The sequence below is a fragment of the Aythya ferina genome (assembly GCF_964211825.1).
Source record: "Aythya ferina genome assembly, chromosome: 7".
NCBI lineage: Eukaryota > Metazoa > Chordata > Aves > Anseriformes > Anatidae > Aythya > Aythya ferina.
Window position 1 is genome coordinate 1443154 of NC_140302.1, and position 27826 is coordinate 1470979.

Here is a 27826-nt window from a genome sequence, read left to right on the forward strand (position 1 = left end):
ATCTAATGGGACTCTGAAGCATGAAGAATGGAAGTTCCTCTGGTGTCTTTGTGCAGGTGACATTGCATGCAGTTGATGGTAAGGCTTCTGGAACGTCTTGTGTGTTTAAGAGTAAGTAGTGACCATGATAAATACTGGCTTTAGAGTGTGGCCAAATGAAGCGTGTATATTTTTGTATGTATTCTAACTATATACTTAGAATACCTGGATTTCAACATTAGGAGATGGTAGTCTGAATCTTAGTTTTGCATTATTGTATGTGGACTTGAGTTTGTTTTTTTTTTTTAACTGTAAAAATAGACTTGAACATAAAATCCTTTGAAGTCTCTGCTAACTGAGAAACTAGGAAAATTCCTATGGGTTAATTACAACTGTAAAAAGATGTAGTTAAATTAATAGTAGGATGCATTGCTTGATACTTGCTATTTGTGAGCAGAGCTGTGTTTGCCATTTTTCTGAAGTAGGCATTAGGTAGTTGTGTGTGTGTGTTTTTTTTTTTGTTTTTTTTTTATATGCTAGTTGGGCCCTTCATTTTCAAGGAGGATTTTCCTGAACTTGAAACACTATCTCATGTCCACTGTATCAGCACTGTGATGGCAGAGCTGAGCATTATCCTTTCTCCATGTCTGGATGGTATTAGAGAATAAAGGCTCGTTTAAGGCTTCAGGAAGTAGTTATTATGCAACTACCTTGTGTGGAAGCTTTTGGCATGATGCATTTGCAAGAAAATTATAGTAATACAACTTACTGTACTATTATTCTTTTTCCTCCTCAAGTGCAGTCTTTTGCAGCCTTAGGTTACTGTTTACTGGGCTTAAAAACTCCTGAAACATGAACTCTCCAAAACATTCAACAGAGGAAGTAGAGCAGCAAGTCCTAGCTTTCTTTGCTCAATTTTCCCTTTCTGCTTAGTTTTAAAGCTAATCCATTTTAACTGCAAAAAGAATGCACTTCTTACGTTAGTTGGCTTGTGCTGCAAGAAGCTACAGCTCATGTTGTGGAACATCTTGAAGACTAAATTATTATAATGGAAGAGGAATGTTAGGAATCTTTTGTGGACGGTTTATATTTTGCCGCAGAACTTTGTGTATCTTTGCTTTGGATGGCTACAAGCAAAGGCTGTAATCACTTGTTTAGTTTTTCTGTTCCTTGGTTGTAGGTATTTTCTGATTAAAAGGCTCTGTGCTCAATTTCCTTCTTGTCTTAAGTGGAAAAAATGTAGGGTTGGCTATTTTAGTGAAGATGAATATTCTTAAATTTATTTCTTTCTGCGAGTGGCACACCTGTGCCTTTTGTTTTTTTTTTTGCTCCTGGGTGATTTAGTGACATTATTCAGCATCTGTCTAAGCTTCGCCTAGATTGGAGATTCTTAGAAACCTGTGAGAATACTGACCTGGCATCCTCTGTGCAGAGTCATTGTGGTTAAGAGGGGAAGGGCTCAACATATTGAAAAGAACATATTTGTAATATAAGAAGGTCATCAATAGAGTATTTTCCTCAGTTATAAGGTGGAAGACGCATTAGAGGATGAAATCAACTTTCAGAAGTTCCCAGAAGGTTAAATCTGATCCAGTGTGTAAAAGGCTTTTTTTGCCCCTCTTTTTTTGATAAAAACCCCCAGGAAGTAATGGTGATCCGTGAACTCTGAGATTCTTCTGTGATTGTGATACTTCCCTGTAGGCATTGTAGTTCAGTGTTGAACAAGAATGTAACTTAGAATGAGTTTTTGCCCACTTAAGACAAAAGTGTTCTCGAATTAGACATTATGTATTCATATAATGTTCTTGTTTGCCCACATGAGCTATGTATATGATAATTGAAAATTAAAAATAACCACATAATTAATAATTTATATGAATACAGTCATGTGTTTTGCATAGTGGAATGCAAACACAGTTAGGTACCTCTCAGGGCAAACATGGCTCCCTGAGTAAGACTCCTTTTTCTCATCACATGTTATTTCTGTTCTTGAAAATTATTCTAACCAGTAATCATATTCTCTTCTAGCATTCCTCAATTGTGGTTGTTGGCTATGCTGCTTTTATGAAGACTTGTGGACAATGTGTTGTCTTCTGCCAGGCTTGTGTGTTATTTAAGTTGATGTTTTAGGCTACTTGTTTCTTGCCCTGTTTTAAAATCACTTTATCAATACCCGTGTTCCTGTTAAATAAAAGCACGATTACCTGTGGTTAAGGCTATGCATTATCTGTTGCCGTAGCAATATAATCTTTACAAGTTCTTGGATAGCAGTTTGTTTTGTTTGTCCCACAGCTGTGAAGTTATTTCAGTTAATTATGTCTGCTCCAAAGGACACAAATTGGCAGGTAACAGATAGGGCAAATGACGAGGTTTTAAAAATAGTCCTGATTTTTTTTTCTCATTGGTTCACTGACATTCCTTCCAAATGAGCACAATTTCCATGTCAGTTAGAAAGCGAGTGTTTTGGCAAATGCTTTATGCAGTCATGAAGCACATGGAGAATATTAATAAAAAAACTGGGGTATTTTGCAAGAGGTACATCATGTGAAGAGATGTGTCCTGAAGCATTACACGATGTTGTGTACGTAGCGTGTTCTGTAGATTATGTGGTAATACTCTGCCTTTTGTGATAAAGAATTAGATTTTTGTCACCCCATTACTTAAATCTGCTCCAGCTTGGAAGAGCTATAAACGTTATCAGTTTATTTGTCTGTGTTTTGCAAGTTCTGAGTGGTGGGGTTTTGGTTTGGGTTTGGGTTGTTTTGTTTTTTTCTGAGAAGTAGGCTGCTATACTATCCGGTGAAAGAGGCGCTTCCCAGTGTACTTCAGACTCAACAAGCTTTTTACTTCAGTTCTGAATATACATACAAAAAAAAGTAGATCTTGGGGACACCGTTTTATGCTAAATGCTTGTGTAAATGGAAGCATGAATGCTTTTTTCATCCCTAATTGTGTGATATATATACCTTGCAGTAATCAGCAGACACTTTGAAATGCTAAGTCGTGTTCAAGGTCACTTATAAACATGCATGATATATTAAAACTTTCTTATACAGGTTAGGATTTGATTAGCTTTCCTATTTCTCCTGTATGAGTTACTCATTACTGTGTAGACACTAAAAGAGGAGTTGATAGTTGATATAAAACAGGAAAAACATACTCACAAGAATTCCAAAAGTATCTGAGTTGAAAGATATGGAGCAGAAATAGTGAAAATTATTCCTGAAAACAGCATTACATTGTCAGCTGCACTAACATCGTGCTGCTTAATGTTGTTTTTGTTTGCAAAAATGCAGTATTTCTTCAGCTAAAGCTCCCACACAGGAACTGGAGGCAGAAGTAGGCCAAATATTAGTTCCTTACTCTTTATCGTTTGTTTTTCTAGATTTTGGCAGAAATCACACATTCTTTGTTTTAATTTTTCACTTCCCCACACTTGACATTTTATATCCTTTAAGTTTACAAGTTTCTTTTCAGTTTATTTTGCATGAACTTAAAAGTTTTTGGTATTAGTCCCGCTTAGAAGATCGTGATTTTTTTTGAGTCTTAAAAAATGGAAATGAGAAACTTTAGTATAAGAAATGCTGAAGGTAACCAGATCAAGTGAGTTGTGTAATTCAGAATTAGGTGTCTAACCACAAAACAATGCTTTCTTGTTTCCTTGGAGTCATTAGTTTAACTTCAGCATTTCCTGCCCTGTATCGCAGGTTTGTGTAAATAGTTTTGTATAACTTCTCTGGCTTCTATTTATTTCTTGTAAACAACAGCTTTAGAAACAGCTTTGTGTCCATAAAAATATAAATTAGCTAGCAGGGGCTTACGTACTACTCATCTGCTGGACCATGTGCTGTGGGCCCTGATTTGTTTGCAGTAATGAACCTGGGGCCTGCTCGTGTAGGCAGCATAAAGTCAGAACAACTCTCTACTTTTGTTTTCTCAACACCTTGCTCAGTTGAATAACCTTCAAATAAAAGAATCACCAATTCAAAGACTGGTTTTCAAATTTTGCTAGGCCTGTTCGTAAGTGGTGTTTTGTTAGGACCCAGTTGGATGTGCTGTTGTACAAGTCAGAGTTGTCAAAGGCAATACAGCACATGCAAAACGACAGTTTTAAGATGGTTTCATGAAAACTGAAAAGCACAAACAAATTTTTCTGCACAGATGTGCATGTATTCTGCTAAGATCTGTTGCAAGGGGTGGGCAGGCAGAGGAAAGCTTTGTGTTTCTATACATCTCCTAAGTAGCCACCATACATAATTTGGAAGCGGAGAAAAATTATATATGGCCAAAAATTGGCGAGAGTTTGCTGATGTATTTTTGGCTCAATAAAATGTGTGGGGTTTGATGGTTGAGCTATAAAATCAGTAATAATACGAGCAAGCTAGAGCAATAACTTTTTGATCAAATATTGCAAAGCTTGTGTCCTTGATTTGAGTTTTTGTTGTCTTGAGATCAACTTCAGTGTGGGAGGAATCACCATGTGAAAATGCATGGATCAGTGTTGTACAGTGAAAGGAACAGGTAAAAACTACTTAAATATAGCGCATCAGCTTTCCGCCATGCATATGCAGTCTCAGCAGCAGGTGCTTCCAGTACGTTCATTCAGCTTCCAAGTAGAGATTTGGATTATTCCTGAGATAAAAGTCTCAATGGTAAGTAATTCTTACACCAAGTTAGTAGAACAAAAAGATGAGGAAATGGTTTTATTGCTGTTTATTTTTTCCTTGTATTTTATCTTGTGTGATGACCAGAAGCTTCAGGCCTGTAGGGCTGATCAGCTCAGGCTGTACATCAACCTTTGCCAGTGATAACAGCGTAACTGTCTTTCACTTGAAAGTAGCTTTAGGAAGGCTTTCTTGCTTTGAAGTCCCTTGTCTTTGTTATCTGAGCAGCAGACATTTCATTTGGCTTGAACAGACCTAAGTCTATATAGAAGGCCAGTGGTTTCACTACCTTTTCTCTTTTGCATCCTTTAATGGAGATGCCTTGAGCAAACAGCAGCAAGCATAAAATGAGACAATCGGTGCTTCATCAGGCCCTGGGTTTATCAACCATTTTCTGTGTTTGTGTGTCAGGAACATTCTGCTTTACTAAAACTTGTCTTTATTTTTTTTTTTTTTTTTTTAAACCTTGGGTGGATAACTGGGTTGGGCTGTTCCTGTGACCCCTCTGTCATCTACAGAATCAGCGCCAGTTTGCAATATTTGAGCATCCGTGGTGGTACTTTGGGTTGCAAGGCAGTCTGTAGAAGCTTGTGGATTTTGTGTGATGTGGGATGTAAAAGCTTTAAACTGAGCAGTTACTAATGAAACTGTACAGACATATGTCACTTCGCTTGTTTGTGTAATTTGGAATTCTGCTTTCATTATTCCACCCTTACAGTCAGTTCGGTAGGTTTCTGAAGCAGCATTTAGTTAAATGAAAGCAATACGCAATAACAAATGTGGTCTACATATTCCAGCACAGCATGATTTGAGCCTGTATGGGTGCTAGGCTTGCTGCTAAAATTTACCACTCTAGTGTAAAACAGCACAGGCTTTTACCTAATTTTATACTGTATCTATAAATTGTAATTATACAATGTGGCATTCTTTCTTCACTCTGAGTTTGTGTGTTCTTATCTATTTATATATACACACAAACAATCATTTGTTTTCTTCAGCATCTGCATGTAGCAGCTCTGTTTTTTAGTATGGGAACTGGTCACAGGGAAAAAAATATGTAGATGTTGAAAATGTGGACATAAAAACAGCTGTGAAAATAAAACTCTTAAAACTCTTTCACCTTTACCAGAAAGGTCTAGACTTTTGTTGTGCTTTGATCTTCTTACCTAAACAATTACTTCATTTCCTTGGTTTCTTAAAAGAAGAAAGACCTTGATGCTGGGAGTAAACTTTAGTTTGGCGACGTAACTTAGATTGTAGGTTTTGGGGCTGATACATAATTTGGATTCTTTGCCTATCTAATGTATGGGAGACGAGGTAATAAATTAGCGAGTGCTTTGTTGCAGTGCTCCATTGCTCTAAATTTGAAGTATGGGTTAGTTTTTCTTTTGCTATGCCCTGTCCCTTACACGCATCATTTGGGGAGATCGATTCCACTCCCTGTTCCTCACAGAGACAACTACTTTGCAACTTCTCTTGCATGTTGAAGTTAGTTCCTCTGGATTGCAGTACACAGACAAAAAAAAAAAAGTGTTTATTCTTGAATGAAGCAGACCAACTTATTTCATTCAAATGTAATCTGGTTTATGGCAACATCTTAGAACAAACCAGACTGGAACACAGTTGTTTTTTTTTTTAAATGTGAGCTGTATGTAATGAGACATGAAATGCACTGCTGTAAGTTGGCTTACATGTTAAGATGCAATTTTTATCTTCTCCGAAGTTTGAGGTTTTATATTCTCTCCATTTAATTTCTCCATTGAAATTGCAGTACCCCAGTGCTTGTGCCTGTACTTAGGTACACCTGAATGCATCAGTATCCCAGGACATTAGACGCTTTTTTCTTGATCAGTTTTTAAACTTTGGTCCTTTGCTACTTTATACAAATGTATAGCCCAGTTATGGTTATCTAAGTGGGTTTACTTTCTTCTGCATGTAAGCTTAGGATTCTGTTTCTTCCTGCAGGAGAAAAAATGACAAAAGGATCTGATTTACGGGATGCTCAGAGTAACAGTTGGTAACAAATGGTCCCAGCTTCAGTTGTAGTGTCAGTAGTGTAATACATTGTAAACCTAATATGGAAGAGAGACAGTCTTATACTCAACTTTATCATGTTATTCTAAATTTTACAGCCCCCAGCTAGAATTACTGAAGCCACATGCCTTACCTCCTGTTTGTGATTTGTTTGCGTGTTTATTAAGTAGAACTTTATAGGCTTCTAATACATTTGATAATTAATAATTAGACTTATTTTAATGATGCTAACTATATATGGTACGATAGGTGGCAAACACCTGACCCCAGTGCCAAATCCTTCATGAGGAGTCTTGGGATGGGAGGCAAAAACCAAGAAGGATGTGTGGCTGTCTCCATGAAAGAACTTAGATCTGAGGCGATGGATCATTGCCCAAACTGTCTGATTAATGCGAACTAGGAAAGGGCAGACATGCAGAATGCTGAGCTCAAGGGAAAACGTGACAGCAAACGGCTGGGGTGCTTGGTCTGCGAGTGTGGTTTTGTCATATGAGGTGTTAAGGCAACCTGTGTACTCCTGCAGAAACACAAGGTCAGAAATCTTGCAAAGGGCTCATAACGTGCATTCTTGAAAAACTCAGGGACATTTTTATTTGTTTTGATACAGAGACAAAATGAAAAAGTGTTTTTGAACATAAAAAGGGAACTGTTTGTGTTTTTATTCTCCAAATATTCCGGTTATCTCCACAAAGCTGGAAAGCATGTGGCTGGTTGGCTTTTAGAAAGGGAAGAGACATCTTCATTCCAAATAATGTTTTTTGTCCTTGTCCCTGGGTATTTGCAGAATCCCTTTAGCATAACGGTGCCAGATAAGCACAGTGTTTCTTTACTGATGGAAAGGCTTTTTTTCCTTGTAGCTCAGTATGTAACCTGCATTGCAACAGACTTGAGCTGGTTTCCTGTATAAAGCTTTGTCTTTGACTTAATCTTGGCTTCCATCCTGCAACTCCACATCTGTGAATGACTCATAAGAAGCAGAGCCATCAGAAAAATATTGTGTACATTTTTATCCAAATCTGTAGGGTTTTTCTTTCTAATTTTTTTACAGCCTTGCTGCATTCTTCTCTCCTATGCAATGAATCATACAGTATCTGTGTGTGTACCTGACAAGAAAAGTGCTCGTGCGTAGAGAGAAAGTTGAACACTAAACAAATAGAAAGAATATCCCTAGTCATCAATCTGGTGAGAGCAGAGCTTTTGTATTTGGCAATTATCCTCTGTCAGCCCCTGGGGCACTTCTGAAACGATGATATATCTATTTCTTTTTTTCCCTCCTGTAAACAGCGAGTTCTGTTAAATGGAGACTGGCTCGGGGGCAGAATCAGCGCTGTCAGTCACTGGCAGCAGGAGAGGCTCTGCCTCCTGAGGCACTCGAGACTTTTTCCTGTCTCCACAGCATCCAGCGATTGAGGGAAGCAGCCCTGCTGCAGGGCTTTTTTAGGAAAATGGCAAGCTTTATGTCTCGTGCTTCTTCCTCTTGTTCTCACCTCTAAGTCTCGGTTCCAGGTGTGTGACAACACGGGGCTCCACCGCGGGTCCTGTTCCTCCTGGGAAGCGTGTGGTGGCTGGGCTGCAGGGACGGGGAAGGATGCTAGCGCCTGGAAGACTGGTCTTTGTCTTCGTCTTTGCTCTCCCTTTCTCCCTAGGTGGAAAAGCAGCCCTCACATTCAGCACGGGTTGGGTGCGTGTGGGCTCACAGAGCAGTAAGGGAGTCAGCTGAGGTGGGCGACATGGAAGCGGTGCTGGAGGGGCTGAACCCGACTGCGTTGTTTTGATCTCTTCCCTTGTGTCAGGGAGTAGGCATACAGCAATGGAAAAACAACTTGCCAGGATAAATAGCTCTTTGTTTCACTGAGAAGTATTTTATAACAGCCATGGGTCCTGTGGGATGTTGGTGAGATTTTCCTGCGGCTACCAGAGCAGCCCTTCTCCAGCTGTCTTCTTCTCTCTCTCTTTGTATCATGGTGCAAGGGAATTGATGTTATTTTGGCAGCGTGTGGTGTGGGAGAGCATCGTTCTTGTTGACTTCATGTCTGGCCAAGGACTGGTGCTGTCAGTTTTGTGCCTACAAAGCATTTGGGATGAGTTCATGTGATGTGCAAACTTTTTTTTGCCAGCCTATCACTTTGACCACAGGCTCCCAAATTTCCTGAAAGACTGAGTTGCAGAAAGGCCCTTTTGAAGGAGAGGAGGTGATTAACTGGCTCCTTGACTAAAATGGCAAATGTATCTCAGTGCAGGTGATGCTTCCTGGGACATGACTCCACTTTGCATCTTTCTGCAGCACAGCTTGGATGAGGAGTGTGAAAGCATTTTAGAAATATTTGGGTTAATCATACTCTTCCTTTTTTAGTCCTGTATCCCATTTATACTCAAGAAGTATTTTTTGCAAAACGGGGGGGAAATAGTTGTAGATGGGAGGGTGCACAATTGTACAATGTTTTAATCAGATCTCACTCTCATATTAATAGACATGTAACTTAGCAAACCTGTCTTATTGTAAAATATAGTGCGATACTTAAAAAAAAAAAAAAATCAATTATCAGTACTTCAGATGCATTTTTTTCTGGCCTAAGGGAAAAATAGGTAGCTAAGCTCTCCTAGTACAATGTTTAGATGCTGATAAGCTGTCTTAATCCATTGATGAAAATAGAGAAAAAAAAGTCTAAAATAAAAATGGGAATCTGGGTGAAAAACTACCAAAAGTTAGGTTGCTGTTCTTTAAAGAAACCTCTTGAGAAAGCAAACTAAACTTCAGTTTGTCTACACTGAGCATGTCCTCTGAGTTTATGTAGTATGATCTAGAACTTCAACAGTTATTTTTAATTTCAGGTTTTCTCACCAAGACTTAATTAAAATGATAAGGTTTTAAATTCAACTTATGAATACTTAATGTAATTAAATTAACGTAAGCTAGCCGTCCCTCATTTCAGAAAAAAACATCCAGTATCTCCTATGATCACCAGTCCTCTAGCTAAGAGATAAGAGGTTTTCTGCATTTTAATACTGAAGAAGCCTCAGTGAGGCAGCGAATAGAGTACTTCTAATCAGGTAATGGAGCACTGACAGCTACTCCGTTTTCCTGGCTGAATTCTTAAGAACAGCTAGCTGGAAGCAAAGCATTCACTTTATCTTCACTGAAACCCCAAATCTTTGGCCATAGTCTGCTGCACTCCGTGTCGTGTCAGGAGGTGTGCTGTGGTTGTGTGGGAGAGCCAGTCCCACATGTGCCTTTCGCAGAAGAGATCCCTAACATGGAAAATGGGGTCCCAAAGCAACCCCAGCTTCACAGCAGGCTTTCAGTCTGTTACTTGATTACAAAAGTATATAAAACAAACTTTCTCTACGCAGAGGCTTGGCAGACAGCTTTTTCCCTGGAGACAAATTTGTTTTACAAAATGAGAAAAATCTGTTGGTATGTATCTGAGATTTACAATTGTTATATATTAAATTATTGGTTCTGGATGGACTTCAGGGTATGCAATTCTGAAAATGTTGATAGAGGGGAAAGAAAATTGACAAGGCGGTAGCTTGGTTTTGTTTTGTTTTGTTTTTTTCCCCCAGTACTATTAGCCACCAAATCTATGGAGTTCTTAAAGAAAACAGACCCAGATCATGAGAAATAATTGCTCAAAACCAATGTCATCTTGGTCTTCTGAGTATATGTGGCATTTTTTCTTCCATTCTTTCTTGGCAATGTCTGCAATGGAAGTATGTATAATTTGTTTTAAGCTTTTCCTTTTTCTCTGCATTGTTCTCTAGACATTGAAAAAGACTGATGAAATTTTGAGTTCTTTTAGGATGGCTTTGGTTATTTGCTAGTAGTCTTAATTATAGTATGCAGAAAAAGGTTATTGAAAAATAGTCTAATGGCTGAATAAATTTATATAGCTTTCATGATGTATCGGAGTAAATGTAGGCTTTGGGGAGTAATGAAAAATAAGAACTTCTAACCTCTGTTTGTGTGTGTTCAGATGAGGACTCGATTCAGGAAGTCTGATTTGGCTAGTAGGTAGTCCGAAAAGAGGCCATAGGCATTGTACTGCCATGGTGCTCATAGCTGCTATATTTCAACAGCAGGCTTAAAGCCTCCTATGTTCAGTTTGCTTTCTTCCCAGCATTAGGGGTACCTGTTTTATGTTATAGCACCTAGCACTTCTTTTTTTTCTTACCAGTGGCTTTGTAGCTTATGTATCAAGCATCTTCCAACAGAAGGAGATCCAGTGAAACCCACCCAGACAATGTCCTTTCCGTTACGTATAACCTATTAATTGTCACTTATGGACAATGCTGAAATTCTTCGAGTTCTCTGGAGGAAGAAAGCTGTGTCATGGGTATCTATCTTCATTGCTCTAATCTTTTCCCCCCCGTAATTTGTTGATGAAAGGTGATGCTCCTATTGTTACCTGCAGTCCAAGAGTCCTTCAGTCACAGAATATGTAGACAGTGGGTAATTTGTGTAATGTTCCAGATGTCTTGTAGTTCCTGACTCAACAAATTTAATTTGTCAGCATTGTGTGTGTACAGATATATTACTGCTAGCTTTTTTAGCTGAGCATGCCAGTAACTTCTTGAGTATTTTGGCGTTTCTCTCCCTTCCTGATACTTCCAGTTGACTCGTGGCTTACTCTGACCTGTGGTGAGCACCCTGAAAACCAAAGGCTGCTTTCCTTAGGAATTTTAGAAAGTGTAAGTGCCTGGTTTTTTTTTTGTTTTTTTTTTTTTGTTTTTGTTTTTTTTCCGATTCTCTGACTCTGAAAAACAGATTTATTGAGACCCTAAAAAACTGAGATTGGTAAGGGTTATATGTTAATTGATTAAATTTATTATAATGAAACTCATGTTTTTTTTTTTTTTCCTGTTTGTCACATAGCACAGGGAAGATCCTGACTTTTTTTTCCCCCTCCTAGTAGCGAAGGTCTGTCTTCCCATGAAAGTGAAGGCAGCTGTGTTATCGGGATAATATCTGTAACTTGCAGCCTGTTTAGAAGTAGTCACAGAAAATCTAAGGAACTTTGCAGTGAGAAGAATGTATAAGTGATGCGCTACTAAAAAGCCAGTTAAAAACAACATTGTATTCTATGTTTGTGTAATTTCCTTGTTTAGTTAGGCCTTGCTACTTTCTTTCACCAGACCCTTTCATTTCAGAAGTTAGACAGAAAAAGAGATGACTAAGCTTAGTTTGTGAGCTGAAAGAAAGTGAGACTTGAAGTGAGGCTAGCTCTATAATTACAAGGAAAATGGAGAATTATTTTGTTTGGATTTCAATAAATTCAACTTTAGGTCAGACTTTTTTTTTCTTAACAGTGTGTAGTCTATCTTTTCGTTCCTAAAGGCTTGTTTTATGCTATTTGGCTTAACTCAGTGACCTATGGGGGTGGAATTCTTTATCTTGGCTTGATATAAGCAAGCTTTAAGAGTATGTGTGGGTTATAGTCTGACTTTGTGCACAGAAAACCATATTTTTTGTGTTGGTTTCTGGTGCAAGCCTAGCTGTTCAACGATTATTATTTTTTTTAACAATAACAGGCTTGGTAGCTTCTGAGGAAAAAACTCTGACTTGGCTTTTGTCTATTTCTGATGATGAACTGTCTGTTTAGTTGAAACAAACAAAATAACACTGTGGTTAACACCTTTTTATGACTTCAAGAAAAGATCAGATCTAATTGCCATGAGGAAAATCTCAAGTTCTTTCTGATTCAGTGGATAGAAAAGTTAAGATAGTTTGTGACTTATCTTCAGGAATATTCTACAGTTACTTGAAGTCCCATTAGGTTGGTCTGTCTTGTTAAAATTCAAATACGTTGTTGTTAACTCTCCTTTTAAGAGGGTTTTGATGTAAGGAATAATTTTCTTCATAGCTGAAACCTTAAGAGACAAACAAGCTATTAGATTCTTTCATAACTGCAGTCTCTCAATGAAGAGAAAGGAAGAAGTTTGGATGCTAATCAAGCTAAAGGCACGTTCACAAATACATATTTCATTGTTTGCAGTATCAATTTCAAGAGCTTAGGAAATGAGACACAAAGCTCGTGTGTGAGATCAACAAAAAGTTGCAATAACAGCTCCTTTAAACAAAACTTGACTGAATCCTTCGGCCTTGGGTTTGGTTCCTATAAAATATGGTCTGCATTGTAATAATTCTCTTTTTAATTAAAATAACATTCAAAGTAAAAGTTCAAATTCACTTTTCCATGTGAACTTAGAAGAAATTACAATTGGGCTTTTTTATGATTTGGTGATTAAGTAGACAAGCGGTGTACTTGGTGGGTACCATAATAGTTAACACCTGTTTCAACTGTTTCATATTTGGATTGGATGGGACCTTGGCAATCCAATATATCTTGAAAAGTGAAAACCTGATATAAAATATTTCATGGTATGGAAGAAATTATAATAAACAGTGTGGCTTAAAATATAAAATGCTTATTATGCACATTTACTTTAGTACTTTTTTGTATTTCTGAAACCAATGTTACCATTTTCTGTCAAAATAATTCTTTTGTGAAGGTCAGTTAAACGATTATTTATTTAATACCAGAAAATAAATAGTGTTCTAAGAAAACAGTATTTCCTGAGTAGCAGAGGTTGGCAAAGATGAATAAATTTCTCAGTCAGAAGTCAGTGCATGGTGTTAATTGCCGTTTCATTTCATGTGGCTTGGGTCAAATCCTCTTTTGGGACATGGACCAAAGGGCATGGTGGTCGTCTGAGGCTGGTGTGCCTAGGCGTGAGCTCTGCAAATCCTGTCTAAGTGCTGATGCTTTCCTATTTCTCCGTGGAGGTGGGGCTGATCCTTCATCATTGTACACATTTCAGTTCAAGGAGTGCTGTTGTTGACTTGGTAGTGCTTATGCTGTAAGGTGGGATGTTAGGAAGTTTAAGAACTGCTCTGTTCCTGTTTGGGTCATATTTGTGGTGCCTGGTCCCACTGTTCGAGGAGTTCGAGGTTCTGGGGAAGATGTAGGAGAGAGGACTTGGTCTGCTGCTCCTGCTTGAGGCTGGGGATGCCCAAAACCCGTCAGCTGGTGCGTGGCAGAGCTGCCAGCAAAGTCAGCCCCAAACTTTCCCTCAGCACCTCCCAGCCAAATAGGACTGGGGAACAGTTCCAGTAAGTGCTGCTGGTTCTTCGGGGTAGAGAGCTAGGTGTGGGCCCTGCCGTGGCTGTGCTGCCAAACCAAGGAGAGCAGCACAAGGTGCAAGTGGTCAGCAAAGGCTTTCCCTTTGATGGCTGCAAGTGCTCTTAGAAAATAAAATCTTTCACACTACTTCTTGGGCTTGTTGTTTAAACAGCAGCTCGGGATAGAGTGGGCTTTAGTGACCTGCATATGGGAAAAGAGCTCTTGAAGTTTTTTGGTTTAGTTTTCTTTTTAATGATTATTTCAAGTGGAATGTGGCAAGTCATTTAATAACAGAGTTGCCCTTGTTGACATAGAATTTCCTAGATCAGGATTAATGATCTTACTTTAACAGCTAGGCAGGGGTGTTTCATCTTTGTTACTGGTGTGGTGTTTTTGAAAACACATTTTATTTACAAAGTCGTAAAACGCAAAACTTTTGTCTATTAAAATGTGAAGGTTTGTGTCAAATTCAGTGGCTTACGTTGTGCCTTCTGTGTGGCACTGCCAGTCCCTCTGCCTCCGTTGCTTGAAACTTGCGAAGGCTGCTTTTTGAAGGGAAGTCAATTTCATACTGATGTTTCAATTAATATTCGTGTGATTTACTAAAATAATCTGTCAGGGAACAAATGTCAGATACAAATTGTGAGAGCTCCTCAATGTGATTTGTGAAAGATTAAATTTGTTTTGAAAGTCAAGGTTAATACTCAAGATTTGTTTAGAAAGAAGTTGAGCTTAGGATGCAGTGACCTAGCGGGCTATTTTTTTTTTCCTAAACGCAGGTTAACACTTACTTTTCTCTAAGTTTGTCTGATTGAGGTCAACCTCAGTGACTTACTAAATTACAGCTTATCCTAGTGAACACTATAAGCTTTTGAACACTGTAGAAGTGTTTCCATTTTCAATGACTGGTGCATAAATTTCATAAGCTCAGAACCATTCCAGCAAGTTCTTTGCCTATAGAGGATGGTGGGTTTGTGGTGCTTGAACAAAATGAGTTCAACCCTTTAATTATGAAAGAAATGGGTAACTTTTCCTTGTGTCTGGCAACTCTTGCTGTTCTCAGGAGCAGTGGATCTCATTGCATCTTTTGCCTCTGTACTTTGCAGGTAAACATAGATTAAGTATGCAGTTATAGGTGGTATCCTCAAATGTATAAACTAGTGATGAAATTTCTGATTTAAGTGTAATTTCTCTTCCTCTTAGAAATAAACAAGCTAATTATAAGAAGCTGAGTAACATCACAGTAAAGCACTATCACTGGCTCAAAGAATTACAAGGATGAGGGAGTGTGAAAGGGGGAAATAACTGGAAAATAGCTAACAATGGAAAACAGAATATACTGCTTCATACAGATTATCTTTTTGACTTGTAATTTTCTTATTTCTTTCTTTCTGTTGAAAGATACCTTAAGTCTAGCTCAGTATTTTGGGTTAATATTCTGATTTTTTTTTCACTGCATAATGGAGATGGTACTAGGCCACCTTAATATTCAACAACCATCTTGCACCAAAAAAAAAAAGGAGCAGTGGAGTTACTCTTAAGAGACTAAATGCAGAATGGACATGGATGAAATACTGAAATATTGCTGTGCCTTTTCAATCATGGTAAGAACAACTTTAAGGTATTGCAATGGTAAACTTCAGGTCTGTTTCAAAAAAAATTCAGTACAGCTTTCCCTGCCTTTTGGTAGACACCATGGGACTTGACAATCATCTCACCTACTGAAAAGCTACAATGACAAACCATATCTTCATAATACAGTATAACAACTGAAAACACTGGATATTAACCTAAACTGTTTGTAGATGCCATTTGCTCTAACTCATAATTCTCTCTACAACTGTCTGTGTTTTTCTGTGAGCCCTGTTTAGGCCGCTGGCACTCCTTGCTCTTCCTGGCTTTGTCCGTGCTTGTTGGAGTCACTGGGTTGTGTCATACAGCTGCTGGTGGGGCCACGCTGTAAATCAGGTCACCAGAATGATTCTGCTTAAAAATAAACCTACAATGAGAAGCTTGGAATTTGCTTTGTCAGCATCCTGCTTAAATGCCCTGCGGAGCATCACTGCTATTATCTGAGCCATCTCTGGTTTGTATTCAGTTTAGAAATCACATATTTGCAGCTGGAACAAAATTTGCCTATTCTCAAAGTTACAACTTCAGCTTCCCATCTGTCCTCATCTCTTCTACAGCTTATCTTCTGTGTCCTCTGAAGAAAAGCATGTTGGAGGGTGCCCTTTTCTTCTCAGTTTGTGGGGTTGTGGAGCCTGGAATTGCTCTGCCTCAAGGTGGCTGCTTGTTAGGCTGCACTCTGTGCCTCTGCTTTGGCTGTCGTTGAGTTGCAATTCAGAAGCTGATGTGATTTATCGGATAGGACTTGGTAGTCTATGGTTTCTCCATGGTATGTAGGTGATGGTGGTGGTGTTTCCTGAGAAACTGTTACAACAGTAGTGGTGTTGTTTTCTCTTGGGCAGAAACAAGTTTCATGCCATTAGCTTGTATCTGCTCTGTTGCAGTTGCTCTTCAAATGCATTAGCTGAGGTAATGCTAACTGAGGAGCTTGAAATTGCTTGTGCAATTAGAGCGGGAAGAACGGAGTAGCGGGGACAGAGTTTGGGAGGTTGGGTTGTGGGGCAAACCAGAGACCTAGTCTGTGCGTAAGCAATACAAAAACATTGCAGTGACAAGGAGTTTCTTCAGCAATCCGGTACTATTCAGGAAACTCCCCTCTCCTTGGAGTTTCATCTGGAGGCATTCCTTTTTCTGGGAAAAGAGAGCTATCCTCTCTGTGATTCGCTCTCTTCTGGAAGACCTACTGTGTTTGGACTTGGTTGCTGTGTCCTGAGTTGCAACACAGATAAGCTGCAACATATGCTAGATGCAAACAGCTGTACCACTTTTAAGTGCCATTATTGCATTGTCTAAGTGTCCAGCTAGAGGTTTAAGTACACATGGGAGAGAGTCAACCCCTAATTCATGTCATCTTCTGGAAACCACTAAGTTACATGATTGCTTCTTATAAGCTTGCAAACCCTGCTCTGAAATGCTGCTGCTGGTTTTTCTGCAGGCTTTTTGAAAAGTACTCTTAAGGCTGTATAGTTTTACTGCCCACATGTGCTTAGGTTAGTTATTTGCTCTTCCTGCCAATGCTCTTGCCTTTTTGATAAATATGAATGTCCTGGTGTGGCCCTGGGAGTGCAGGGAGCATTTCAGTGTGCTGGCATGCAGCCCTCTGACCATGCCCCTTTTCGACCCCTCACATCGCACCCCTTGACACCACAAGAAGCGTGTTGGGTGTGAGGAGCAGGGTGGTGTTCCCCATTTTGTCTCTTTTTCTACAAATGGTACTGGTGTGAAGAGGTTTCTTTCCCTTCCTCTGAAGAGCTTCTCTTCATGGAGTCAGTATTTTCACCTTCCAGCCGTTGATTTCCTAGGCTAAGCATATCCAGATGTTTTTCCTGCATGACAAGTTCATATTTACCCTTTGCCAAGCTTGAGCAGCAGCAGCCACATTCACAGCCACTTCTAGCTTGAAGTCGTCTCCTTTGAACGCTGTTCCGGAGTGCTCAAAAGCGCCTGTGTGCAGTGGTGGTGTTGCTGGTGTCTAGGGCTGCTTTTGGTTTTCAGCTGTGGCAGCTGAATGTGGCAGCTCAAGCACTGGCTGGTAGGAAGTACGTGCTGCAAAAATTCTCTGGATCAAGTTGTGATATTTGCCTTGAATTAAAAAATAAAACAGGACTATTATTAAGTCAATTCAGGCTTAATACAACACTTCTGGTTTAGGTTTCAACTCTTGATCGAGCAAATGCTGTGCCCTTCTGGCTTTCTTTTTACCATCTTATTAGTAGAATTACATGGTAATGTATGCAGTGTGAATAAATCACTAGACTTGGGTGATCTTAGATAGTTTGTAACTAACATATAGATCCATGTATAGTAGCTCTATTATGCAAATAAAAACATCTGCTTGGACTTGATCCTTAGCAAGCGACTTGGGAGGAGTTGTTCCAAGTGTTAGTCAGTTGCTGATCAATGTCTGTTGCATGAGAAGATGAGGACCTAGAGTTAGAACTTCACAGTAGCATGAACTCACTGATGATTTCTATATGCAGACTTAAAAATTTTCTCTGAAGTAGTTTGAAACCAGATCTTATTTTTGTTTTACAGCTGCTGCTGAAGGCAAAGGGAAAAGTGGGGAAGACTTTTTTCAGAAGGTAAGAAAGATATTTTAATTCAATAGCAACAGTTCACTAGATGAAAAATTACATTAATTGCTCGTTCATGAGGTCAACTAATTAAACTTCATGTGCAGTTTCCACTGTATTGATCAAATACACTTTTTATGTCTTTGTTATTTATTAACCATTAGCCGTGCATGGACTGTGATAAATACGTTCTTTGGGATATTCTACTGCTCTTCACATAAGAGCTTAATTATTCTTTAATTGAAAGTTTCAAACTCCGTGTTATGAAAGTATTTGGCCTAATAGGAGGGGGCTCATCTAAAAGATGTTGTGAGGTGGTCTTAAGGTTTTTATCTCTGGGGATAAACACTGCATCCTGTTATTGAAGAACTGACGTGAGACTTATTGTGCTATCATTGAAAGCATAAATATTTGGTTGGGAAATGCAAAGTCCTTTTTAAGAAAGAAATGCACAGTCCACACAGTGATTCAATAAAGCTTGTGGTTAGACAGAGGCATGGAAGGACTGGAAAAAATAGTCCTGCAGCAACTAAACTACAAAGAGAAGAATGAGCAAGAGTAATGACTTTGAAATTGCTTTTCACAAAGCAATATGTTTTTTTATGAATAGTATGCAAAATATTATTTGAGTTAATGAAGATCTGCATACAGTATGCAAATAAAACTGAGCTGCTTTGTCTTTCTGTGCCGTAGAAGAGACAATGTAAATCCTCATGCTGTATCCTGAAAAGTCTTGAAACAGCTCTTTGACTGGTTGTCTGTTAAACAAGTATTTGTCCATATTTTTTCAATGTTTGGTTTGTACTTTAAAGATGGTACTGCTAGAAGGTATCTTCTTAGATGTGAAAGAACAGCTTATCCTTTCTGTGGTCATCAAGCACTTTGATCAAGGCTGGAGAGGAGGAATATGTATACAAGCAAAATATCTGTTTTTAAACACAATTGTATGGGAGTCTTCAGATTATGTTCTTGACTGACAAATGAATTTTCTGAATGTGCTGTTTGTGCCTGACTTTCCAATATTAGTGATCACGAAGGAGAAATTATCAATAATTCTTTCTTAGGATTTTATCAAAATGTATGGATTTCTTTAACTTGCTGCACCGAAACTGAGCCTTAGGAGTAGATACTTCATATTACACATTTATTTTACATCACAGCATTTTCACACACTGGCGTAAAATTGCTCATAATCCTTAAAGCTGTGAACAAGGTATTTCCTCTGTGTGGGGTTAAAGGACTGACATATGTGATGTGCGTTGGGATACCTGGTTATGTACTGTAGATATAATGTACCTTACAATACACAGCTGTTAGTATAGCAAAAAGTATTGGTTTGAATTTAATAGGAAAAAGTGCTGTGTGAGTAAGAGTACACTACTTACCAATATTGATAATGTGTTGTCTATTTTGGCATTAATGTATTGTCATGTGCCTGTGTAATTATATAGGCACTATGTGGATATGGCAACAAGCTAAAGCTGCTTCATTTTGACTAGCATTCTTCTTAGTGACTCACCAACTTTGTAGTTTAATTTAGATTAGTGAATCTCTTCTGTACATACACATGATATAACAGCTAATAAAAACAGATGGAAACTATCTGCTTTGCGAGTTTTCTCTTTTGTTCAAAAAAACTTTGCTCGTGGCTTACTCACCGTCTGTCTGTGCAATTTCCTTTAATCAGGGGTATGCTTTTTTTTCCCTTTTATGTGAAATGAATAAGGCAGAGTTTCTGGAGGTAAAATGAGGAAGAAACTCATTTGGAGCATTGAAAACATATTGCAAACTAAGGTAGCAAGGTACTTCCAGAAAACTAATATGAATTCAAAGGTGTAGTAAAATTCAAAAATATATTCAGAATAATCCTTTCCTCAGGGCTGTGTTGTTGGACCGAAGTTGAGTAGTGAAGAGGGGTGCATCACTCTTAAGTGACATCAAGAATTGAGGGTATAATTAGCATCGATGTTGCCATGTGTAACATCTTCAGACAAACTGTACGCTCAATGGGTTGAACTGCAGTGGGTTGCAAGGAGGGAGCCAGGTGAGAGAAGTTTCCATATGGATGCTGAAATGACAGAAGTGATGGGGCAAAGACTCAGTGATTCTGTACGTCAAGACACAGATGAAGAGTGAGGAGAGAGGAGGCCAGTACTGGAGGGAAGCAAGACAATGCTGATAGCTTCACGTGGTGGCTGGACAGCAGGAGATGTGCTTGGTTCATATAAGCTAGGCTGCAGGAGGAGCAGAATTTACTCAGTGATCCCTAAGCTGAGCTTTAAAGTCAGGATTTAACTAGGGTCGTTAAGCTACACATAGCATGCTTTTTAACAAATCTATCATGTTTTTGAAGGATTAGGTTAACACAGATCTTGTGATGCTATCTTCTACTTAGCAGAGGCAGGGTGGAGGGTGAGGACCTAACGCAGCCTGATGTGGATCTTTCAAAACCACTGGGAACTGCTAACAAGGGATGCATCAATAAAGTGATGGTTGTCCCTCCCTAGCTCTCTGATCGGCAGTTCAGTGGCAGATAATCTTAAATAAACGTGGATTGGTTGGTGGTTGTATTGCATACAGTTTATGTAAAAGATCCTTGTGGACCACGCTCTATATATTATTGTCCTAATTTATTCTGTGAGTAATGCATAATAAAATTCTTTTGATCCAAAGCCCATTTGCAGTTGACGGTGGAATTTTTCCATTGAGTTCCATAACATCTGGTTCATGCCTCATAGGCAAGCAGGGTCCCTCCCAGACAAAGGCAGGACATTGTTTCAGGGAACATTATAATTTATGTAGCACTATAGATATGAGTGGCACTTTATATAAAATGTAAGAAGGTGGTGGGTCTCTGCCCTGAGGAGTTTATAATCCAAACCAGATGAGTGTTGGCCATATGGACAGAGGGGAATTTATTGCATCATTTCTGCTTGCTTTTGGATCTGGCCTTCTCAAGTCTTGCCTGGTGTGTTTTTTTTAATATTTGGAATCTTAATGTTAAATGATAACCTTTCACTCTAAAATTTGTGAAGGAAACAATGTATGAAGAGCCTTAATTATGAGACTGTCAACAGTATGGTGGGAGATGGGTGAATGTTGGGGTTTAGTAGAAACTGGGTGGATTTCTTAGGGTAATGTAAGACTGCATGTGCATGGCCATGTGAAATGCCCATGTGGGGTTCTGTCCAAGTGCTTGACTCTAGGTCAGATGTAAGCTCCTCATTTCAGCATGGTTCAGTGTGCTATGTGCATTAGTCATGGGCTCTTAAAGTATTTCTGAGGGGGCTCTTCAGTTCTTCCTTTCCTGGCTTTCAATTGTTTGCAGAGTTCAGTTTTGTGGAAAGCACAACATGCTACCAGACAACTCTAACTTGTGGCTTTTATTGTCTCTGAATGTTTCAGATGTGGATTTGTTTTTAATCAAGAAGAAGTAGTGTTTGCAGGAATTAATATTAATTTACACAGTTGAAGATACGTAGGTGTTTTGTTTTTTAAGTTAACGCTGGATTTAGGCAAAATGTTTTATAAATGCTTATGCTTCTTTCTTGACTACAGTGCCTGTTACTTGCTGAAGGGAATGTAATCATGCTTGGCAGTGTTGGAAGCATGAAGCTGCAAATATGCAAATATTACATCTGTATGAAAGTCTCATCTGATAATGTTAGGTGTGTAAGGGAAGACTAGGGTTTCCTTTTCTCATTTTATTTCATTAAATGAGTAGGCTCTTCAAATATACTGTGGTTTTTTAGGAAGCAATATTTGGTGAAACGATCTCTTAAAGGTAGCTACTTTTTCTGTATAAAGATTGGAAAAACAGTAGCAGTAAGAGTTGTTTTTTTGTTTTAATTTGCAGTCATGTTATGAAAACACATCTAATTCCATTTTGTATCACTTGTTGGTTAAATTCATTTCCATATGCACAAGTTATTAATGACCATACATTACCTTTTGTTTAGGAGGCTCTGGTAGCAAAGGCAATAAGGAAGCAGCCTCAACCCCTGTTTATTTATCTAACAGTAATAGAGCTGGTTTTGCAACATCCTGTATTTTCATTTATATGCAGCTTAAAAAAAAAAAAAAACAGTTTTGAAGATCATATTAGTTCTTATGTGCATGAACACTTCAAATATGTTCTGATACATGTAAATATAACTAAAAATGATATTTTTCTGTTGCTGCTGTAGGCCAGGCTGGAATTTGGTCAGTCTTCTTTTGTAATCTTTGAATACGGAATGTGTAGGTAAAGCTGTAAATGTGGATGGCTTAGGGCACTTTCAGGCATAACAAATATTAATCATTGACCTGAGACTAAGATGTCCCAGGCTGATTATAATCTGTGCTCAGCAGGAACTTTTTGAAGGGCTTTCCATGTGTCTTCATCCATGACTTCTCTGTAACTGTGTATTTGTAATTATTGCTTCCCTGAGGCTATATTCTCATTTCTGATGGCAATAATACAGTTGTTGGTTTCTTCCAGTGCTATTTATTCTTGCTAGTGAGACATAATAAATTAATGCTTATCTATACATTATCATGGGTTTCTGTCCCCATTTTAACCCCAGCAGCAGTTGGGAACTGTAGAAACTGATTCCACACTTTACCTTTTTCTGGGTAGAAATCAATCCATATCCATATTAGTCAGCATTAAAATCTATGCTTGATGTGGAGTTTGGCTCATAGCACGTGACAAGGACATATTAAGGCCATACATTTCCAGAATTTGTTTTGAACACCTGGCTGTGCTATTCTGTGGTGGGAATGCTGGCATGAGCTTCTAATTTATGTTTAGCTCCTCTATTTTGCTTCCTGGAAAGAGGAACTGACTGCTCAGGGATGTTGGTATGGACGGCAGAGTTCAAGGAATGTCAGTAGTAGTCAGCATTGGCAAGAAATCTGGAGATGAAGAGTTCTGTCTCCCTTTTGGTGAAGCCCCACCCAGTGGAAAGAAGGAGGCTATTAAGGTTGGATCAGCTTGTCTAAAAAGGTAAATTGAGAATGTTGACTTCACCGTTTTGCTTAGTTCAGGCAGAGCAAAGTGGTGGGAAGCCTCCATTTGTGTGGAAAACTGCGTTCATCACATCTGTGGTGTAGCAATCCATCTGTTAAGGGGATGGAGTAAACACGATGATTCAAATCATGAGCTTTAGCTTCTTCTTTGTTGCTTCTGATATAACGGGGGCAATCTTGAGAGTTAGGCTGTGATATGAAAGTGCTGTCTGATGGGCCCAGCTCAGTAAGTGCCCACTGCATGTGAAAGCCTTAAAACAGTGACTGTCCCTGCCAAGCTTGTAGGGGATGGTTTCCTTAGTCAGAAACAAGGGATCAGAACGCCCGTTGGGATGGAGTGAGTGACTCTGTGTCACTGTGTGGAACTTGGTCTGAGGTCCAAGTGAAACACAGCTTCAGTTGATGAAGACCCATTTTATGCAACCATACTGCTGTACTTCACCTTTTCTGCAAGATTTCTGCAGCAATAGAGAAGGAACAATTAGTCACCTCAATCCCTGTTGAGATGCTTGATCCTTTCCACTCTGAAAGAGAAGTCTTGTCTTACAATACAGAAGAAGGATTTTTGGTCCTCAAATTCCTTCTTCTGAAACAGTGAGGAAAGGAGGTGAGCAATTGATACGTATCAATAACCTGCAGTGGGTTCCTGATCCCTGTTAGTAGGGGATTGATTGCCTGATTGCCTCTTCCCTTGCTGTGAAGGGAGGAGAGGTGGCTACCTATCCATTGCTCTTCCAGCGACATGCTGTGGGGCTTCAATGTTAAGTAATTCTCTCCGAAAAACTTCTCCTTTTTTCTGTTACTTGTTTGGAACTCATTAATGCTGTACACAGATGCACTGATAGCACGCAAAAAAGAAGCTAGCTTAGATAATCCTTTTACACTCTGTACTATATTTTCAGCCATTTATTTAAAATAAAAGCATTACCTGTCACTTTGAATTTATATTCCATTCAGGGTAAACAAAACAATGAACTAAATTCAGGAAAAGGCTTAAATGTTTCTCTAAAGGTAAGGGCAACTGATCAATAGTTTTCTTCTCACTAGAAATAGCTATGAATATGTACCAAAGATGGTGAGTTTCTTTAGATGTAATCTGGGGTCAGATATAGCCCTTTAAAACATCCTGCTTGCTTGTTAGTGGAAGTCTCTAAGTCTGTACATGCAGACCACAAAATTATCAGTCATGAGAAGTTAAAGGAAAACACATCAGTATTTTGCTTAGCTTGACATGAAGCTATAGACTTCTGTGATTTGGAAATAAACACACTTTTGGTTGCATTTGTACCTGAATCTAGATTAGTTGGATAACTCTGGAACATTTTTACTTTTTTTGGATGAAGTTATTTTAGCATTTATTGAAGCTAATTTTAAATTTAAATCCTTTTAACAAAATGGACATTGATACATGAAGATCAAATTCCTGCAATACTGAAATAAATAACTTGTAATGGAATCATGAAATTGTTGTTTTTGCCAATATTGAACCTTATCCATATACAGTCTCCCAGATGACTGTGTATGTATATATATATATATATATATATATTTAACCCTTTTCAAATACGTGTGGAGTTACAGGAGAAGGACTAGCGAAGTGGTTGCATAGGGAGACTTTAAACATTTTGGATTTCTGACAGTTGTAAAATAAAATAGGAAAGTCAGATACCCCTAGCCCACTCTATGAGAGCTGCATGCATTCATCTCCTTGCACCTGGGAAGGCTTTTTTCATGCTGTTCCTTGCTATACAGGAATTTACACAACTAAGGATCAGTTCTTGTCTCCCCTATGCATGATTTTGTTGCATGTTTTTAAATAGTTAAGTAAACTATTAATCTAGGACAATCTATATTAAATACAGTTTTGTTTGTTTTATAGCTTTAATGCTCGCTGTGCAGCCATTCTGAATAGCAGATGATTTTTTTTTCTCGGCTACAGAAGAGCACACTGAACTCCAAATTCTGTTTTAGCTTAAAAGTTGTTGGTGCCTTGGTGCCATCTTAGTGTAGTGCCTGTGTTCAGAAATATCCCTTTGCTTTTACCTGCAGAGAAGTACCTTGAATGCTATGGAGTCAGACACATAGCACGGTGGTGGTGGGTGTTTTCTGTGTGTGCAGTATTGCTAATGTATGCAGGAAACTCTGATCTTGAATTTTATATGTAGACTTTAGGAGGGGAGATAGGGGCGCAGCTTGGGCTAGGAATTCATTGCTGTACGCAAAATGTGAGCCAGCCCTTCAGAAGACCTACATATTTCCACCATGTCTTACATCTCCCATATTTCCTTCCCAAACATAGGTGCTTTCCCATCGATGTGTTCTGGCTTTGGCATCTTAAACACTTACTCTAGTCTGACCAATTTTAGATGCTGAATTGCCAGTTCCTGGGTAACAACACAATTGCTTTTGTATCTTATTTTTTTCTTCCCATCCTTGTCTGTCCCATTCCCTCTGTCTCCCCCCCCCCCCCCCCCCCCAAAAAAAAAAAAAGGCATTAAATTTAATATGCCTTCTGGTTCCAGCTACACCCATTGCTCTGTTCTTGCTGCCAAAACTCTTGTTCAGGGATTAGTCATCCTCTCAAATACTGTTGTTTCACCATATCTGCATTAGAAGAACAAGTATCAACCCTTGTAGGGTTTTGCTTGTCTGCTGTGACTCTTCAGCTCAGATACTCTGCTGCTTATAAACAAATCTATATTGATTTCTGTGCAAGCTATACTTCATGTTTATGGTTTACACTGGGTTGAACCAGTGTAAGATTGACAGTACTGTGTCACTTTGGTTCTGGTTAACCAATTTTACTAAGTACTTGAGATTTAGGTGTAAAGGAGAACTAACAGGCATGAGATTATGATCTTTATCTTCTGGTAAGGTAGGAGTATCGAAGATACTGGAGTAGTCTGATTACAATTTTCCGTTAACCACTGAATGCATTTTGATCCTGAATAATATTTTTTGTAACACCTGGAAAAATAAGTGTATAAAAAATTTCTTGAGGTTCAGGGGAGAGACTGATTCCCAAAACTAGATATTAAAAATGGATGTGGATACAGTGATGTAACAACTATCAATCACCTTTCTTTCAGCAGTCATTTATGATTCCGTGGGTACTTGTTATTCTCCATAAACTTCACCAATCATGGTAATCCTCAAAGAATCATGCAGTTTAACAACATGGAGATTCAGCTCCAAAACATGATTACATCAAAGTCATGATAACATAAATAAGTGTTTGGTAAATGTTACTGTTTATCGTCTTTCTCTATCTTCACCCTCCTCCCATACAGGAGATTTTCTCCTTTGAGTAATTTAGACAGTACATGCTAATGCAGAGAGGTACCTTTTTTTTTTTTTTTTTGTAGTGTAGGTAGCTGTTGAGGGTTTCTGCTGACTCCAAGAGCTTTATAGTTCTTATGTCGGTGGAGAAAGTGGTATGAATTGATGCTGAGTTGAAGTGGAGATCTGGAGTCGTCTTGAACTTGCCGATTATCTGGCTCTGAAGTTCCAGAGGGTATTGTTGCCAGTAGTAATTCTCTAGAGGCATCCTTATACTTGCTCGTCTGAGGTATACTAATGGAATGTAATGAGTAAAGTCTATCGTGCATTTTCTGTCCGTCTCCAATACCTGCTTGAGTTACAACTGAGTCCTTGGAAATATTTTTTGACTTGTTTTGCAGTTGAGCCATCTACATGTTATCTCTTGCTTCAGTGTCTTACTCTTCTGATTTAGATTATTTTCCTTTTTTTCTCATTTGCTCTTTCCCTTGACTTGTTACTTAAACATTACCTCAAACTTTTCCATTTTGCCTTCATACTGCTTGGAAAGATCCTATCTTATCTGGTCATGCCTCTTTGTCTTGCTGTAAGATGATTTCGTACTAAGAGCTGGTCTATGAGATGTGAACCAAGGATTGGACATAACATTAAGACTGTCTAAAGGTATTCTGAGTACGGTTCAGTCCTTGTCTTGACTGTACACGGTGGTGTGTTTTTCTGTATGAAAAGGTAATTTCAAAGTCAAAACCAAGATCTAGAAGGATGTCCTTATTTTTCCCTACAGTTTTTTTTTTCTTGTTTCATCATTTAAACTGCTGAAGGAATTGTCCCCACTCCCCCAAGGGGATTTCAGGTCACTTTGAGAAGGGTAAAGCAGGCTACAGGAATCACTGCTCCACTTCCTCCCTTGTTTCTCATCTACCTCTATTTTATTTTGCCACAGAGACAGTAACTTCTGTTTTCACAGATGTGATCACCTGTAGTTATGCAGTTCAACTTTATTTTGTGTAATTTACCTACCCTATCTGCTCCAGCTGTTTGGCAAGAAGTAACTTGGCCTCTAGCCTTGAGAATGTGGGAGGTGGTTCTTGTTGGGGAAAGGGGTTTTGTTTCATGGCGGCAGATGAAAATAGAGGTTTGCCTGTCTTATCTGTGCTTACTGAAATCTTAGATCCACGCTTAGAGTATATCCTCAGTATTACTGGAATGTTGGTGTTGAAGAGAACTGTGCTAGAAGGTGCCACTTGTGCGAAGGCAATGGATGCTGAAGGACCATCTAAAATGAGATGGGGTTTTGGTGGTGGTGGTGGTCTAAGCCTAGGTGTGTGCTTGGTTTTAATGTGCAAAGACAAAATAGGGAAAGGCTGTGAAGATAAAACCTGATCTGTGTGGAACACAAACACTACCTGGACAGGTGAATGAGAACTGCCAGTGGGTGTGCAGTTCAATTACTTTCTGTGTTTTTTAATAGCATGAAAAATGCAGGGTATGTACAGAACTTGCTATTGTGCATATAAAGAGGGGGGAAAAAGGTGAT

At 38.8% G+C, this 27826-nt stretch overlaps 1 protein-coding gene across 2 annotated transcripts in view; it reads left to right on the forward strand.

The window, feature by feature from the left end:
- Nucleotides 1-27826, forward strand: part of BICC1 (BicC family RNA binding protein 1) — a 97629-nt gene that overhangs the window by 13435 nt on the left and 56368 nt on the right. Inside the window, exons 1-2 of one of the 2 annotated variants that reach the window (XM_084525650.1) lie at nt 8163-8183; nt 17963-18009. Coding sequence is in view for 1 of the 2 variants with exons in the window: in XM_084525651.1 (XP_084381777.1) it covers nt 17963-18009 (47 nt within the window). In the remaining variant the exon portion in view is untranslated. Of the gene's footprint in view, nt 1-8162; nt 8184-17962; nt 18010-27826 lie in introns of those variants that run through there. The other variant, XM_084525651.1, reaches the window with a different exon arrangement.